The 18,943-nt window shown below is 41.4% G+C and overlaps 1 protein-coding gene across 1 annotated transcript in view; it reads left to right on the top strand.

Annotated features, from left to right (window-relative positions):
• ASPH (aspartate beta-hydroxylase) overlaps positions 1 to 18,943 on the top strand; it is a 221,347-nt gene that overhangs the window by 87,269 nt on the left and 115,135 nt on the right. Inside the window, exons 11-13 of the mRNA XM_047073977.1 lie at positions 1,372 to 1,410; positions 2,027 to 2,062; positions 6,316 to 6,360. Of these exons, the coding sequence (XP_046929933.1) occupies positions 1,372 to 1,410; positions 2,027 to 2,062; positions 6,316 to 6,360 (120 nt within the window). The remainder of the gene's footprint in view (positions 1 to 1,371; positions 1,411 to 2,026; positions 2,063 to 6,315; positions 6,361 to 18,943) is intronic.

Raw genomic sequence — 18,943 nt, 5'->3', positions numbered from 1 at the left:
ATTGATGGTGCTTTGATCTCAGCAGAGACCTCTAATTTGTAGTTGTGAGTTTGGGAATCATGAGTCTATAAAAGGTCATCAAAGCCGAAGGCTGAGGTCACTTATGGAGGGAGGACGGTGTGGGGAGATGGGAGGTTCTGTGGCTGACCTTTGATGAAAGCCAGCATTGAATGCCGAGTAGGACAAGGATAATTGATGAAGAAGATTGAGAAGGAGAAAGGAAAGAGTAAAAGGAGAACATGGTCACACTGAAGTCCAAGGCCAGTCATGTTTGAGAAGGAAGGAGCTGCTGAGAGATCTAACCTGGAGAGGGTAGAACGTGTCCGTTAGATGGAATGAGGTGCTCACTGGTGGTCTTGGAAGAGCCTTTCAGGGGTGAGTCAGGGCCCAAGACCTGGTTGAGGAAGGAAGTGAGGGATGAGACAGCAAATGTAAATGATTCTTCGAAGAAATGAGATGGTGAAATGGAGGGAAGAGAGGGAACGGAGGAGAAGGGGCTCAAGTAAGTGATTTTTTTCTAAGTTGGTAGAGCCTGGAGCATGGTTAAATATCAACACAGTTCAAGGTGACAAAGCAAGCGAACGTTCACGGCTCCTTTGGCCTACGAATACCACCAGGAGGACAGAAGGTGATGTATTAAAAATTGGCATCCCTTACTCTACCCCAGCACCGAGAGTACTATCTGAAAGATAGTAGGTACTCAGAAATTTTTCTATAGTAGATGGTCCAAAGGAATACAGAAAATAGTAGAAAATGGTAGAAAATAAGGAAGCTCATTCTCAGTGAACCAGAAAATTTGAGGCATTTTGGAGAAAGGAAAAGGCTGGAATAAGCTTGACTGAAAAGGCTGTGACCCAGCGGAGCCCGAGAGAAGAGGCCGAGCCTCCTTTGCGCAGAGCTGAGAGCCACTGAGCCCCATGCAGGTGAACAGGAGGAGGAGGGAGGCAGTGAGTTCAGGGCCTGCCAGCTGAACCCTCGCTCGGAGGGGCTGGCACCGGGAGTGTTTGCCCTCCGCCCCCATGGAAGGTCTGAGAGTTGTTCCCCAAACAAAGGGAAAAGACATGAAAAAAATGGAAAAGAGAGTGCCGTCAGGAAGTAAACGACTTTTGGATCTTGGTGATACCACAAGTGATTGGGAAGAACCTTAATGTCCCCCATTTTATGTGAAGAAAGCTTATGTAATTGCCCGTCTCCTCTGGCTACAAACCCTTCCCTACCCTCCTCTGCAGCCTGCCGCCTCCCAGTGACTAAGCCCTAGGGGCTCAAGGATGAGTTAGACATTGTCTCTGCTCTCGATACCATACAATGACTGTTGTCTTATGGTGAGAGTTATGTAGTCCTAAAGGATTATTTTTTCTGTGTATTTTCTAGTATACGAGCCGTCAGAAAATGAAGGGATAGAAAGTTCAGGTAAGCTTTTTCTCTAAACAGGTGTTTCCTACAAGTCAGCCCCACCCCCCTTATATTTATCAAATCTCAGATAACTTGTAGAACAAAGACAGAGGTAGTAAGAAATACATTTTCGGGGCACCTGGGTGGCTCAGTCGGTTAGGCGTCCGACTTCAGCTCAGGTCATGATCTCACAGCTCATGGGTTTGAGCCCTGTGTCAGGCTCTAGGCTGACAGCTCAGACCCTGGAGGCTGCTTCGGATCCTGTGTCTCCCTCTTTCTCTGCCCCTCCCCCGCTCATGCTCTGTCTGTCTCTCTCTCAAAAATAAACCTTTAAAAATTTTTAAAAAGAAATATATTTTCAAGTCTCCAAGGGAGTAATTGGATATTGCCAATGTATTGGTTTCCTATTTATGGCAAGTTTTATGTCATCAGGAATGATATTAGCCTATTTGGTATATTCTTCTAATGTAATTTAGGGATTAAAGTTGATATGCTAATATAAATACTTGTGAGTCTCTCTGTATAAGAAGCCCCATTCTAAAATTAGCCAAATTTAGGTATCTGAGTAGAGATAAGCTAATTTAGGGATGTAGTGTGAGTTAATGTAAAATGTGTGTTTGTGTTTTTTTTTAAGATAACGCTGTGGAAGATTCAAACGTAATTTTAGAAGGTAAGTTTTACAGAGATCGCTTTACTTTTTGTATTAAAATTACGTTCGTGTATTCAACAAGTGTGCCTTGAACACTTGGCTGTCTATATGGTGCTCGGGGCTAGGAGGACCAGCCTGAAAATGGACAGAATTTCTATTTTCTGGGGTTGGCATTCTGGTGGTCAAACGTGATAAAGTAGGCAAAGGTTATGAAAAGTGCAACAACAGAGATAAAAAAACAGGATAGCACAATAGAAAATGAGGAGGGTTAGTCTAAATAGGGGAGGTGATTTGTTCGGAAGGGGTTAGCCTTGGGCAGGGATGGGTTGAAAGTTGGGTCCTTTATGTTGCTGTACAGCTGGACAGACTCTTTTTGAAAGTGAAGGGATTGTTTCTGAAAAAGTAGAATTGATGCATATATTACACGGTGGTGCCTTGACACCAGCTAGAGTTACAGAGATTCCAACAGTTCGCAAAGTTCTTTCACGTATGTTATTTCAGTTCCTTACAGTGGACACTGAGGAGGAGGTGGGATAAATATCTTTGTGCTTTTTTAATAAGTGAAGGGCTGACATGGGAGGGAGGTCAGTGGCTGGCTCCACGTCAGGCTGGAAGTCGCTAAGCTGGTATTTGACCTAGGCGTGGGGCCTGTAGTAGACTCTGGAGTCCGTGGGCTTGAACGGCAGGAAGTTGCCACCGGGAACATGTAACGGGGAATTTTTACAAGTTACGCTTAGAATTCATTCGTGAGCCACTGATTGTCAGTTTTCAGATGAAATGTTACTGCACTTGAGCTTGGTTAGGCAGCATCTCTAATAGTACAGTTGACTGAAATGGGAGAAGATAGGGAGGGGTGGAGGCAACGTGGAGATACGAGAATTGCCCTCGTTGTTCACCCACCTGCTGTGGAGGCACTGCATACACGCAAATTCATCTCCACGTGGCAGGCTGGGTTGCCTTCACATTTGCTCCTCCCTCCGATTACTCTGTTCTCTCTGAAGGATATAGCCAAGTCTGGTTTTTATTCAGTTAGAATCATCAAATGGAAACCCCACATCCCTAGGAAGAACTTTATCCATCCCACCCCACATATGTTGTTTTATATAGGAGACAAAACATCACAATATGCATCTTGGCCCTACCGTTCCTGTATTAGAAGTACAGTCTTTCCAGAGACGTTTCAGGCATTTTGATAAACCAGGAGAGGACATGGCAGGGACTGCTAAGGGAGTTCCTTCTGGGGGTAGTGGGGCTCTGGACTGTGCACCTTTACCCCAGCCTGTAGTTTCTGTGCTCCTATGGAACCTGAATGGACAGAGAATGAACCCATCATCTTGGAACTCCTGGGTGGCCCAGTCGGTTAAGTGTCTGACTTCAGCCCAGGTCATGATCTCACAGTTTATGGGTTCAAGTCCTGTGCTGGGCTCTGTGCTGACAGCTCACAGCCTGGAGCCTGCTTCGGATTCTGTTTCTCCCTCTCTCTCTGCCCCTCTCCTGCTCATGCTCTGTCTCTCTCTCAAAAGTAAATAAACATTAAAAAAAAAAAAAAAAAGAATGAACTCATCATCTTCACACACCCACCAACCTTCTCTTTACTCCTCTTCCCCGACTTGGCTGAATGCATCAATATATACTTGCATTCCCAAACCAGAAATGTGAGTGTCATCATTGACACTCCCTCCATTTCTGTAGCTAATCCCAAGTCCTGTTGAATGGGCTTCTCAAATCCATTCTTTTCTCTGTGGCTTTAGTGATGTAGTTGAGCCCTCATCACCTTCCTGGACAATAAGTGGTAGCCCTTCTAGCCCATCTTCTCACTTCCACATTTGTCCCCTTCAGATCTCTCTGTCATGATGCCATTAGGGTGATCTACTCAAGAGTACAGGTTTGGCTGTATCAATCCTGTGCCTAAACCCTCTTTTCTTCCCCATCTGTGTCAGTAAGGGTACTTCCTGTTACAGGTAACAGAAAACTAAACTTGAATTGGCTTAAGCATTAAAGAGACAGGTGACAGGTCAGTTGTGAACTTGGAGAACGTAGTGAGGAATTTGGATTATATTCCAAGTACAGTAGGAATCTGGGGAAATACTTAAATGAGGTATGACATAATGTGACTTATGTTTTAAAGAATTACTTCCACTCCTAGTTAATTGAATGGATGGAACAAGCACCGGAGCAGGAACCACTGTGTTAGGAAATGATTGGGTACCAATCTGGGAGGTGATCATGGTGGCCTGGAGTAACGTCCCAGAAGTGGAAATGGAAGGGAAAGTGGAGAATTTGAGACGTATTTTTGAATCACAACTGATGGAACTTTCTGATGATTGTGAAGGAAAGAGGAATAAAGGGAGCCTTTGGTTTGGTTTGAAAAACTGTTGGATGATGGGGCCATCTACTGAGAAGAAAACTAGGATATAGAAGAAATTGGTGTAGGGGAGGAAATCAAGGCTTCATAGTGGACATTTTAAGTTGAGGAATGATGTAAGATTCCCAGATGGAAATATCAAGGAGGGGGTTGGATATGCCAATCTGAACTGGATGGGCGAGACGTGAGACTGATGATATAGGTGTTTGGGAGCCATCATCATGAAGATGGTACTAACTCCATGAAAATTGATAAAATTTTGTGAGTATAGAGAGAGTAGACAAGCAATCCCAGGACTGAGTTCCAGGGAATCCCAACATTTTGAGGTTTGATGGGGCATGAACAACCAGCGAGACATGAGGAAAATCATTAGAAAAGAATGTTAAAGAGCAGAAAGAAAGGGAATATGTTTCATGCTATTGCCATTGGAATTTGGGGACTGACAAGTATCAATTGCATTTGGGAATATAGAGATTATTGGTGATTATAGATAAAGCTATTTGAGTAAATGGATGAGAGTTGAAAGCCATACTGGAGTGGGTTTAAAAAGTCCTGGAATAAAGAAAGAAAATCAGGTTATGCTGGTGTAATTAGTTAGGTATTTCCTTTTTCAAAATCCTCTCTTTACATCATTACCCAAATAGATTTCAGGTCATTTGTTTGTAATTTGTACATTTGTTAAATGTACATTTTTTTCAGAATAAAATTGGTTGAAAATTTAATTTATCTTGCAATAATAAGACTTTCATAGTATAACATCAGTGATGGAAATAACAGTGGAAGCTCTTAATACTTCGTGCTGCACACAATTTTTTTAAACCTAAAATGACAAGTAAAAGAAATTCAGAGAGAGAAAGAATATTAACAGTTGATAAAGTGCTAACATATCTCTAACTTACTAAGAACGAAATCAGTAGGCAAACCTTAACAAGCTAGTCACAACATGGAAAGCTAGTACTGCCACTGAAACAAAGAAATATGCCGGAATATTAACAGTGATTAGGGGGAATAGGTGAAATTTTTTTTCCCTTTTTTCCTTTTATGTAAAGTATTTCCAAATCTGCCATTTGGTCATGCATTCTTCTTAAAATTAGAAGATAAATAATATAAGAAGAAAAATGATTAAAATAGACGCATAAATACATGAGTTTTAGAAAAAGCTATTAAAAATTCTTCCTTTTGACCCAAGTCTGTTACAAGTCTTCAGCAGCAAAAGGAAAGCTGATATAATCTTATCTCTAGATTAAGGTAATGATCGGTGAGTTGTTAGATATGAGGATCTTAGTACATGATGTAATTTTATAGAATGAAGCAGATCAATGTATGATTGTACCGTTAGATGATAAGGTCTACAGTCTGTTTAGTTGCAAGTGGGTTGTAGCAGCCAGGAAAAAGGCAAGATGTTAAAAAAAGTCATATCCACATTTTTGGCTAGTCTTAGATATGTTAACTTGAATATTCTTTTTCAAATCCTTTATTAAAGCTAGTGATTGACTTTTAGGTTTCTGTTTCAACTCCTTCATGTTGTTTCATTCACATTACAATTAGGGTTATGTATTAAAAACTTTTTAACAAGAGGCTCTGAACGTCTTTCCTCAGCTTTCTTTTCAAGTCTGATGCAAAATTGTGACCAAAACCTAGGTTTGAGTTCATATCTCCTTTGCCCGGGCAGTGAGTTTTGAGGTTCGTCAGTTGGGCAGATAATGTAGAGCCTGCCTTGCAGAATGCTTGCAGAGTATATGACGTTTTGCAAAGTTACAGCTAATGCTTCTTTGTTGTAACAGCCTGAAAACCTGATGTTTTTTGTGATAATTGCAATCGAATCACAAAAATGTCTGTAAAAATAATCACTGTAACTTAACACTGGTCAGCAATATGTAATGGATTGTGATCTCATTATTTATTGTAGAAGCACATGTGCCCCCTGCCGAAGAACAACAGGAAGTACCACCAGGTAGGACATTTTGTTAGATGTGTTTGTTGCCTTTTCCTTTTCTGTTTAATTTAAAATGGACTGTTGATATTCACAGTAGCTGCGTGAAACCAGTCTGTGTGAAGAGTAAAACTCCTGAAAGAAGGTTTAATTATCCCAAATTTAAAATTGTCTGTGTTTTGATCAGTTGAGCCAAAGTAAGGGAAATACATGTTAGATTCAGTCTAGTTCATGTTTCTTGAGCTGGGATATGAGGAGTATTAATGATCTGCCATTGTAGTCGGTAGTAGTCATAGTAATAGGTGGGGTGGAGTTGTTGTTGGTTTTGTTTTTTTTTTTTTCATTGACAGGCTAATTGATGGAGGATATGGAATCAGAATTGCCTTTAAGATGAAAGTTTAATAGCGCATAACCTTGTGACTTCCTCTTGTTTCCCATCCCCCATTTCCTTGAGAGCATCTCCGTGTCCCCGGGGCAATCCCGGCTGCCCAGGCCGCGTCAGTTCCCAAAGTCCTCTTTTACAGCCAACTGCGTTAACCCATTTCTGTAGTCTTCCCTCCCTTCTGCCACATGCCCCTCTCGTCAGCAGTGAATTTAGAGAATGGGAACAGCATTTCAACCAAGGCCTGTGCTTTCAAATGCATGTTAGAGATGACTTTAACTCTACCTGCAATCGGAAATTAACGTACAAGCCTCCTGTTCTCAGAGTGGGAAAAACATGTTTGGTTAAGAGAGGGAATTTCCAGGACCTCTTTCCCAAGGGTCTGTCTTCTTGTTTCTGTGTTTTATTTCCATTTTCTTTCTTTTTGTGTCATTTATTGGTTGAATTTTTGCTCCTATTTTTTACATTAGGCTTAATGTGAATTTTATAGCAATGGTGTGTATTACCATTATTGATTTTGGTAGAAGTAATTATAACTGCCAGAATCTATGGAATTGTAAATTTCAAGGAAAAAAAAAGAACTTTTCTAATCAAAGAACATATTTAGTTAATACCCCAGCTCATCTTTGCTTATTTAACGACTGGGATGTTTTGGGTTTGGACAGTTGTCATACCACGTGTATTTATAATAATATTTGCAAATGCTGAAGGGAATTGAGTTGTTGGTATTATAATGTGAATGAGAATAGAAATTCACAGAGAAGTCAGCCTTTTATGTGATGACTACTGGGCAGGTGTGTGTATTTTGTGCTTAGGAAAGGTGCACAGAGCAGGGAGAGTTGATGTTTCTATCCACTTTTGTGATTTCCTCCTTATTGTTGAGTGATGCCTCACGGAGTGCCTTGTTTCTGTCTTGATGAGGCAGAGCAGGGTTACCGAATTAGCATTATGATTACTGTCCATGCCTTGAAAGAAAATTGTTTTGTAAGTATTTTTAAAAATAGTGAGTTTTTTGGGGCGCCTGGGTGGCGCAGTCGGTTAAGCGTCCGACTTCAGCCAGGTCACGATCTCGCGGTCCGGGAGTTCGAGCCCCGCGTCAGGCTCTGGGCTGATGGCTCAGAGCCTGGAGCCTGTTTCTGATTCTGTGTCTCCCTCTCTCTCTGCCCCTCCCCCGTTCATGCTCTGTCTCTCTCTGTCCCAAAAATAAATAAACGTTGAAAAAAAAAAAAAATTTAAAAAAAAAAAAAATAGTGAGTTTTTACAACATTGGCTTTTTTCCTAGTTACACTTCATATTTTTTTTAATATTGACCTGCCTTTAGCAAAGATATAAAAGGTAATACCATTTTAGGGCCAGAGATGTCTGTGCTTTTATTTCCATGTTTTATAAGCTAAGCCCAAGAATTTCCTTGGAAAATACATATAAAATCCACGTGGTTGGGGTGCAGGAATCAGGTGCTTTTTTAGATGACATAGTTAACATTTAACAACGGAAGCACATAAAAATGAAGATTTGATCAATATGCACACTTTCTGACCTACAGTAAGCTCCCAATAAATGGTGACCTTGGCTATTTTTGTTTAGTAATTAATTAGCCTGATCTTCGAGGTGGATCAAGAGAAGTAAAGTCCGGAAAGACCCAGTCAAGAGGTTGTAACCTGTAATTTGGTGTCATAAAAATTTGATTGACCCACTGCCCAGTTATAGTTTGACCTTGCCAAAGAGACTGTGAGGCCAAGAGTTAACAATAGTGATTTTTAATGATTGCACTTGGTTTGCCTGTTTCCCATTATTTTCATAGCCTTATTTTATATTACAACTTCTTTTATTCAATCTTACAAAAGAAATGATAGTTAAAACTCTATATTCATGATCTTTTTATAGAATAAGCTGACTGCTTTTGTAAGGGTTTAATTATCTGTGTGATTACAGAAACGGCAGGAACACTGATCATAGGGCCTGTCTCCTTACTTTTCAATTCTCCTTACCTTCTAGTCTTTAAAATCTGTTATTCGGTGGAAACTTTAATTCAGGACCCTCTGCAACATGCTAGCGATTTGTTCACTTTTTCCTGGCCCTTAGACTCAGGCTGATGATTCTTTGCCTTCCCTGATCGTTCTAAGATTAAGTTCTACTGTCTTAATATTGCTTGTTAAAAATTCACAATCACGTATTTATTTATTTAAATTTTTTTTAACATTTATTTATTTGTTTTCAAGAAACAGAGAGAGACAGGGCACAAGCAGGGGAGGGGCAGAGAGAGAGGGAGACGCAGAATCCAAAGCAGGCTCCAGGCTCTGAGCTGTCAGCACAGAGCCCGACGTGGGGCTTGAACCCATGAACTGTGAGATCATGACCTGAGCCGAAGTTGGATGCTCTAATTACATTAATTAACTCATTTAATACCTTCTGTAGCCTAAATATAGACACGCTATTATTTCCATTTTACAGATGAGAAAACTGAGACACAGCAAGGCAGGTCGAGATCCAAGAGCTGACAGGTGGTACCTGTAGAGCTGAGGCTGCTCCTTGCGTGCCGGCTCCCAAGTTCACACTCTCAGCCGCTGTGCCCTAGAGGGTTTCACATAAGGGAAGGCCTGAGAGCTGATGAGTTCTGAGAGCTGTTGTGATGTGGTAGAACTAAAGATACTGTATTCTTCAGCATCCTTCTCCTCATATATATTAGTACTTCAGTTAGGACCTGGGAGTATTGAAGATTAGAATTTGTTGTCGAAAAGCCAGTTGTCCAGTAGTTTGAATTTTGGCACTTTTTGTTTATATTTGTAAGTTTGTAAGTGCTTTGCTATCAACAAGGATGTAAAAAGTCCTAAGGATCGATCATTCTGATTCTAGAAGCCCATCATTTTGAATACCAGATGTTTTTAAAACATTGTTTTTGTAACCCTTACTCCTTCAGTAAGTTTCACCTTTCTCTTCAAACTCAGATTTGTACTTGAAATCATGTAGCATATGATTCTAGCAATATGACAGAATAAATATGCATAGCACAATTTGATGCATTTATGAAGGAATCGCTTATAAAATTCATCAGAGTACAATTTCCTGCCCAACAGTACTTGAAGGCTGTTTCACTAACTGATTCCATTAACAATTTTTTTCTGTCCTACCATGCCAAGAAAAAAAAAAAGTTAATATTATGTTTTATGATGATAGTCATGTTATTCAAAATGGAGATGAGTGAGCATCGGTGTTTCTTCTGCTCCTGTGTCTCCAAAAATGGAGCTAACACTTGTAACTCATCCCAGTGTGGACTGGCCTAGCAGTGGGGATGGTTTCACTCCACTGCATCTGTACCGACTTTCACTCTTGCCTCCTCTGGTCACCCAGCGTTTTCTAACGTGATCACTGAGACACATAACCAGCTTTAGTGTGGCAGCACTAGAGGTCTTAGCTTATGTTCATAAATACCTAACATGAGGGGCGCCTGGGCGGCTCAGTCCATTAAGTGTCCGACCTTGGCTCAGGTCATGATTTCAGTTTGTGAGTTTGAGCCCCACATCGGGCTGTCTGCTATCACCACAGAGCCTGTTTCAGATCCTCTGTCCCTCCTCCACTTACACTCTCTCTCTCAAAAATAAACGCTAAAGAATTTCTTAAAAAATAAGTACCTAATATAAATGTTATTGTTACAGATTTCACCATTTATGCAAGAAATGCATATTGAGCAATTACAAAGGTACAGGTTCTGCCCTGGGTGAAGAAGGTACTCGAACAATACAGTGCCTGCCCCGAAGACAGTGCGCCATAATATATAGGTGTAATAAGACAAGTGGGAAAATGGGCGGGCGTCACCTCCTGGAGTGTCCCATACATGATGTTTAAAAATTAGAATCTGGGCCTAACAGCGGCAGGAGGCCGCTGAAAAATTCTAAGCAGAAGAGTCACATGGTCAAATCCAGATTTGAAAAAAGCAGTCCAGTGAGGAGATGGGAGACTAGGCAGGGGACAGGTGTACCGACTGGCTGGAGGCCGGAAGCTTCAGCGACCGTGGAAGTGTTGCGGGATTTTCCGCAATGCCTGGTATTCGTTGTCTCACTGCTTCGAAGAATGAAGAGGTGGACACAGAATGAACAGCAGGCAAAAGTTTATTAGAGTATAAGATCAGAAAGGAAGAATAGTATGAAAAAGCTCTCTTTACAGAGAGGCAGGATTTGAAAGTGAACGCCGGGCAGCTATAGGCAAGTGTCCTTGTTTTATAAGGTTCTGGCCAGCCCTCTCTTCCTCCCCTCCTTGTTCCTTCTCAGTTTCTACACTTTTTGATAGCTCAGGGTGCTGGGTTGTTCATTCCTGATTGGCTCGTTTCCCTTGTATGAGGGGTCTACGGCCATATCGTTATTCCTTGTGGGTCACACATTCTATGGTCTCCTACTTATCTTTAGTCAGGTCTTTTGTCCAATTCCTGAGGGAACCTGAGGGGGAGTAGGTGGGGTCTGTTAGTGTCTTAGAGGAACCTTACGCTTGAGGAGGTTTGCTACAGTCAGAAACTCCCATCATTGTTTCAGAATACGTGTTTTTCCCCACCCTGGGACCTCAGGTCCTATGCTTTCTCTCTCCACCTATTTTGCCTATCTTTTCCTATCATAGAAGGGCTGGAGAGGCAGGATCGACCCCTGAAGATTGGAATTGGAAATAATTTGCAGGAAAGAGGGCTGATTGAGGGGAAGGGTCGAGGATGATTCCCGTGTTCCTGACCTGAGTGAATGAATGATCAGCCTTTCATGAACCTATAGGAGAAGGAGAAATGGAGAGAAAGAGGAGGTGACTGGCCTGGTGTGAGACATACTGGGTGTGCAGCTCAGTGAACCACTTCTGAGCAGAGTTGTCTTTAAATATTTAGGAGCATATAATTAGGGCATTCCGGATATTGTTGTAACTGGGCTTTTAGTTTATTTGCCTTTAAATTTTTTTTTTTTATTTGTTTAAGTAATCTCTACACCCAACGTGGGGCTTGAACTCACTACCCTGAGATCAAAGGCCGTGGGTGACTCACTGAGCCAGCCAGGAGCTCCAGTTTATCTGCCTTTTTATCAGTACTCATCATTATACTTTGAACAGCTTCCCACAAGCTCAGGTTTTTTTGATTGCACAGGCTACAGAAATGCTTATTCCTCTTACAGTCAAGCTAGTTGATAAATTCTGAGACACCCTAAAGTCAAACTCCTTTTTAGAAACATTTTCTGCTGAGGTATAATTAACACACAGAGACATGCTCCCTCGTTGAGCATACAGTTTGATGCATTTGTACATGGGATACCCTCCTGTACCCACTACTCTGAACGCTTCTGGCCCCCCAGAAATCTCTCCCTACCCCCTCCCAGTAACATCCCCACCAGCAGTAACTATTCTGATCTGTATCACCATTGACTGGTTTGCTTGCTCTCGAATTTAATTAAAGAAAGAACATTAGTAAACACAAACAAATACGTATATACTTTTTTGGTGACTTTGTTTTGTGGCTCAGCATCGTGTATGAGTTTCTTCCACTTTGTAATGTATAATAATTTGGTTTTATCCATTACTATCTACTGTAAATACACTACATTAAAAAAAAATTCATTCTACATTGATGGCTATTGTGAATGTTTCCAGTTTCTGGCTGTCACGAAGAAAGCTTCTATGAATAATCTTGTACTTGTGTTTTGTGTGTAAACACTCATTTCTGTTGGATATATGAACGTATACATATAATTTCTAGTTACTTCACATTAGCACCAAACAATTCTGCTTATATAAAAATTTCTGGATACACACACACACACACACACACGTGCGCACGTGTGTAAACACACCTATGTAGGTAGGTAGATAGGAAGGGAGGAAGGAAGGATCATAACCCAGATTTAGAAATCCTGTCACAATTTGGCTGGGCCTGTATATACACCGTCTTCTTTTCTACTCAAATTATAACAGATCTAAAACTGTGACAGTAAAGTCAACCAGATGCTAAAGTGTGGAATGAGAAAATATTTGTAAAAAATTGGACAAGGATGACTTTTACTTTTTTTAAAATACTGCATACTTTTTAAAAATCCATCATTCATATTGTTTGTGACATTAAAAGCTGACATAAAATGATTAAAGAAATGTATTTTAACTGCAACTTACAATATCCAGTTGCTCCTTGAAAATCTCTCCTCTATTCGTTTTTCAAATACCATATGCTAGATTTTTTTTCCTCTGTAACATTTCTTTTTAATACAGTGAAAACACTGGCGGGAGAAACAGATTTAATGCTTGTGTTTCTCAAAAGATTGAAATTCTTAAATTCAGTTGTAATTCTCAGATGGCTCTAAGAAGCTTAAATTTGCAGCAGCAGCTTTGCAAGTAATTCCCAGGGACTTCTCTGGGTAGTTAATCACTCTGTTTTACAAGTTGCCCTTAAAAACAACAACATGCAAAAAGGCATTTACTTCTGCGGTGGGGTTTTTTGTTTTTTTTTGTTTTTTTTTTAAGTGGAATGAAATGAAGCAGTTTCACAGTCTGTGTCTAGTTGGTCCTTTAATTTAGATTTCCCCTTATTTTTACAGATACTTAAAGCTTCAGAAAGACTGCCCCCACTACCCACAGGAGGACCAGCCTAACCATACGCTCCAAAAGATGGCTGTGATAGATCTTGTGACGTAATTACTGAGCAGACCAAGATCTTTGGGAATGAATGAACACTAAAGATGTTTTCAGTCGATCATAGTCCACTGGCATTTTAGTGTATTCTTTTTTTTAGAAACAAATTACATGTGATGTTACATTCCTGCATGTCCATTTTTGATAGCATTAGTGGGTCCTTTGGATTTCTTTTCCTTTTCTTTTCATGACAAAGCTTTTAGTCTTACCTACATTTATGTGTGTTTTTCAGACCGCAGTTAATTGTACTGATGATGTAGCAGCAATTGCCTTGGCACAGTTTTAATATATATATATATATATATATATGTGTGTGTGTGTGTGTGTGTGTGTATGTATATATATATATATATTACTAGTAATTACCACTAACTGTTGGGCTGACCTGTGTAACCGCATACACGTGATTTCCAAGTCATGAAGAGTGCCCCGTGCTCTGAGAAACACTACTAGAGGTCACCATTCGCTGTAAAGATTTGGGTTGTGTATCTCTGCACTGATCTCCTCGTAGGACTTTTCTACCATTAGCTTTGAGTATTCAGGGTAAAACTCAAATTTTGAGATTCCTATAGCTGTTAGCTCATGGATTAGCAAAGTTTAATATTTCAGTGAAAGTCTTAAATTATCATGATTAATTTATTTTTCAGATAGAGGGGGGACATCTCAAATTCCTTGCTGGGACGTAGGCAAAAGGAATGGCCTGGTATATAATGCAAAAAATGCTGTTTGGCACCTTGGGTCCATCATATGATAGCTGTAGTCCAGTCAGTATTGGTTTAAATATTAGAAAATCTGTATCAGTTACTGGTGCACGTCTTAAAGGTTGCTTTGCCTTTGGCTAATTAAGTAATGCCCTCACAACACTGAAGACCACACAGTGATCTTGCTAAAGAATAATGCCCCTACATGGGTTGATTTAGGATGTGTGAAAAACACTCACAGAGCCACATGCCTGCTGCTGTTTGCAATGTATGAGCCTTTTTTCTCTTCTATCCTGAAGAGTTTCTTCTATTTTTGATGTGCTTTATTTTGGCTCAGAAATAGTTGCTGTGATGAAAATACTCATTTGTTAGAAAAGAAGTCAGTGACATCATTTAAAAGGACCATGAGCTGTTAAAAAAGAAAAAAAAAAGCCATAAGAAGTCATTTCATTTCCATGTCAGGGAAAGCTTGATTATGTTAACATTGTCTTAAGATAAGGTGACTTTTTTTTTTCCTGCTTTTAGGGCTACAATCAAAGAGATTTTATATTTCTATCGTTATAGATCATAGTTACAATGTAGTGAGTTATGCATGCTGACCCAGTGTGTAGCGAAATCCGGAAGATTAAATTACTAAGAAAAGCAATAATTTTCCGAAGCTGTGATATGGGTAATACAGAGTTGCTACTCAAATTCTAATAAAGCTCTTAATTCATATTGTGAATTATAGAACACTACTTTTTATAAAGCCATATTTTTTTAGGGAAACTTAGGAGTGACATAGAACTGATAAATGAGTAAAATTTTGCTGGAGTTTTGTATATAATCATCTCTACAACTCTGGAAATTGAGGATTAATTATGCTGTAGTCAACTTCAAATACTTTTTAATTCCAAATATCTGACTTAATGAGCCTTGCCTTTACAAACAGATGCCAAGGATGGGCAACATCAATGGATTTTCTAAAAATAATGTAAATGTCTTCTGTTTAATGTTATTTGAGTGCAATAAAATGCAGAATTCTTCTCTATATTGTCATTATTTGTTGTTATTATTTTGTTACATAATGAAATCAGTTCATTTTACGCTTACTAGTATTCTAGAATGTTACAGTATCTTTGATGACTGAAATCTTGAAAGTGTACCTTCGACTCTTTCTTAACGTATTTCTAATAGGTAACGTTTATTTTATTTACCATTTGCTCTTATGCTACATAAGAGTAGCATACTCATCCGGGGGCAAGATTAAAATTACCTCCATCTGTTAGGGTTTTTGTTCAGCACCTAGAAGTTTTGGCAAGCCCCACTCCCTTGTACCCTTCTGATCGCCCCCCCTCCCCCGCCACCATGATCATTGTTCTGTGAGGACATGAATGAACTTCATCCTAGTTGAGAAGAAGAGAGTCTGAGCAGGTGGTAGAGCAGAAAAGGGTACAGGAAGTTCTCTTTTGATCTTCATTCTCTGGGCAGAAAAGGAGAACTAGAAAATTCCAGAAAGTGTTGTTTTCTCCCCCAGCATGCCCAGAGGAAACAATAAAATAAAGACTTTCAACACGGGCTAAGCGGACCCACTTTTATTGACCTCATTTACTCTGCTATGTGCTTCGTGTGTGATAGGGAGTTGAGGTTCCCCAGCAGATAGGGGTTATCCCTGCTTGTGGACAAGAATACTGAAGGTCAGAGAGGGGAACACCTGCCAGCCTTGGTCATTCATGGTATTCTGAAGTGAGCAATGGGCAACAGGTGGAAGGTGGAAACAGCTGGAGGGCAGGCAGGTTGGAGACTAACCAGTAATAGTCCGGGTGATGCGGTAGGACCTGACTCAGTACTGGCAGGGAGACAGAAGAAGACAGAAATCTGTACTGGAAGGCTGGGCTGGGTGGGCTGTCAGAGGGGAAGCAGAGCCCTAGGTCTGGGTCCTGGGGAGTCCCAGATGCCATTGTGATGAGCTTGGGAGGACAACTAGACCCGGATGGAAATTAGCTTTGGGATGTGCCTGGGGTCCAAGAAGAGCTGGCCAGAAAGCAGATCAGCACAGTATCTGGAACATCATAGAGTTGAGGATTTTTCAATTCATGAAAGTGATTTTCTTTAATGGTTCATGATAATTTTTGGACATTTAAGATCCCATTCATTTTAGTAAGAGTTTTCTTATTCTGAAAGGGGAAAAAAGAGTTACGTACGGTTAGAGATTGCATAATGTCTTTCTTCTTCAGTATGAGTGCTTAAACACTAAGTATGAGATACAGGTGAACTGTACTTTGATAACTTTCGGAATTGGACTGGGTCGATGGAATTGATGGGATCATCTGCATTTTGTGCTTAGAACAATGCTGGGCACACAGTAAGCATCCAACAAGTCGATTTTCCTCTGTGGCACAGCAAGGTCCACATAAAGTGTCTCAGACATGCGTATGCGCAGAGAATAAAGTAAAGCAGAGTAACACTTCACTATTAGCTGTGCAGAGTAGCAGTGAGTAAGCTGGAACTCTTAGAAAACCCGTGTATCTAAGCTACATTTCAGCACTGCAAATCAGAGAGGCTAACCTGCCTGCTCTCTGTGCATTTCCCCATATCCAAATATGAGTCACAGATGTTAGCATGTTGATGTGATGTGAGGGACAGAAGGGGACACGAGCGAGAGCTTTTGCCCAGAGCTGGGGGAGTTTGGGCTGGGCCTTCTTAGGTCAAGCTCATTGCCTCATCATAGATACTCCGTTGGAAGAGCAAGAAAGGTGGTGTCCCTTGTTCCTGGGAGCACGCCTGGCCAGGGCCCTCTCACACCTATTTAAAATGTGATCAAGCCACTCCTCCTTCCTTATTAACTCCCTTGGGGCAGAAGATGTGTGGAGAACCCTAAACTCTTCTTCATGACCAGTACCCGCCTGTTTTCTCTAGTCAGGTTAGGAACTCGCATTTTGTGCTCGACTTTTCAAATTACACTAGCCGTGTGCCAGGTGACAGATTACTGAGGATGTGGAGGGTCACAACCTTCCTGCAGACACTGATGATACCACCGGAAGGACATCTCGAGGACTGAAATTGTTGACGATTTCCCTCAATCCTGTATCCTTGACGTCTGCCTGTTAAATGATACACTGCCTAACTTTAATGAGATCAGAAGTTCTAGAACATTCACCGGAGATCTAGAACGTGCTTTCGTTTTTGTTTTTAAATGCCCCGTGTATGTTCTGCCTCAGTGGCAGGAAGTGTGTGGCACTCAACTTTATAAAACCCACTCTTTGCGGAAGGCGAGACCTACACGTCACTACCCCTTGTTTCTATTGCAGAGAAGGGCACTGTAGAAGATTATATGCTCTGGAGGGATGTAAACTGACCTTGATAACGTCAGACACTCTACTTTCTAAGCCTCGGCTTCCTCCCTTGCACAGAGGGAGATGAGACCTCCCTCCCTCCTGGGTGTGAGGAGACAGGAGACAGATGCCATGGGCTTAGACCGAGCCTGGCACACTGCAGCTTTGAAAGGTTGCTCCCTTCCTCTCCACTAGCGTCTCAAAAACACTTGACCTATGAAAATTCCTTCTTTGTCTGGGAGCCTGCCTCAGATTGACTTTTCACTTCTAAAAAATGATAAGTGTGATCTTGAACGTATGGAGGAAACTGGGGAGCAGAAAGTCTAGTGTTCTGTGGTTGTATCCCTGATCTCACCCCAGAGCCCAGGCTACGATGGGGGAAGAACTGAGTCAGATTTTATATCAGCCTCCCAAATGCTACCCCATCCCGACGCCAACATCCATGCCGAAACATGTGTGCCGAGAAATACCCAAAGCTAGATAAGTACCTGCTGGAACTATAATCAACTGGTCTACTAGACCCCAACCTATATTAAACAGTAGGCCAGATAATGAGATAATGCAGAAATGAGGTTATAAGTGCACGGTCAGATCAGGTACCATAGTTTTCCATGTAGGGGGGATGTTGTTTGACTGGCCCAGGTTCTGGGTGGGTTTGCACTCAGCCCCGTTTGTAGGACAGACCCTATGACTCTGACTCACTTAGTGAGAGGCTGACACAGGTAAGCCGTGGGCTCCTCAGCACCTGGGCTCAGTGCGAGCACCCTCAGCAGGCCACCTGTGTATATGTGAAGTCCTTAGGGAAGGGAGACTGGTGTCACCCCAGTGACGGGGACACGCTGTATTCCTTTAAAGCACACAATTGCTGTTATAAAGTACTCTTAGGGTTTTAGGAGACAATGCAGATATTGAACGAGCTTTGATGAGGGCTTCTCTCCACTTCAGTTTGCCTTTGTCCCCACAGAGGCACTTAGAATTGGCGGGGATTGGGGCGCCAGGGTAGCTCAGTCAGTTAAACGTCCGACTTCAGCTCAGCTCATGATCTCACCGTTTGTGGGTTCAAGCCCCACATCGAGCTCTGTGCTGACAGCTTGGAGCCTGGAGCCTGCTTCGGATTCTATGTTTCCCTCTCTCTCTGCCCCTCCCCTGCTCACGCTGTGTCTCTCTCTGTCTCAAAAATAAACATAAAAAAAAAATTAAAAAAAAAAAGGATTGGTGGGGATGACCCACGGCCAGTGTCCTGTAGATGTGGAACACTTAGCCAGATGCCTCAGCCCTGGTTACTGCTCAGTGACTTTTTTTTAAGAGAGAGAAAATGAGTGGGGGAGGGGCAGAGAGAGGGAGACAGAGGATCCGAAGCAGGCTTCACACTGTCAGCGCAGCCCGACGCAGGGCTCGAACCAGGGCTCGAACTCGTGAGCTGTGAGACTCATGCTCTGAGCCAAAGTTGGAACCTTAACCGACTGAGACGTGAGGCGCCCCACTGCCTGGTGACTTTTCTGAGTAATTCAAATGAGTCTAATCTTAATGTTTTTGTAACCAATTTCATGTGGGAAAGAATTTAA

The sequence above is a fragment of the Lynx rufus genome, unplaced genomic scaffold (genome assembly GCF_022079265.1).
Source record: "Lynx rufus isolate CCGP_SWC_20201006 ecotype Redwood Valley unplaced genomic scaffold, mLynRuf1.p SCAF_12, whole genome shotgun sequence".
NCBI classification, from domain to species: Eukaryota; Metazoa; Chordata; class Mammalia; order Carnivora; family Felidae; genus Lynx; species Lynx rufus.
The sequence above is the reverse complement of the archived record's forward strand: the minus strand, read 5'-3'. Positions and strand labels throughout refer to the sequence as shown.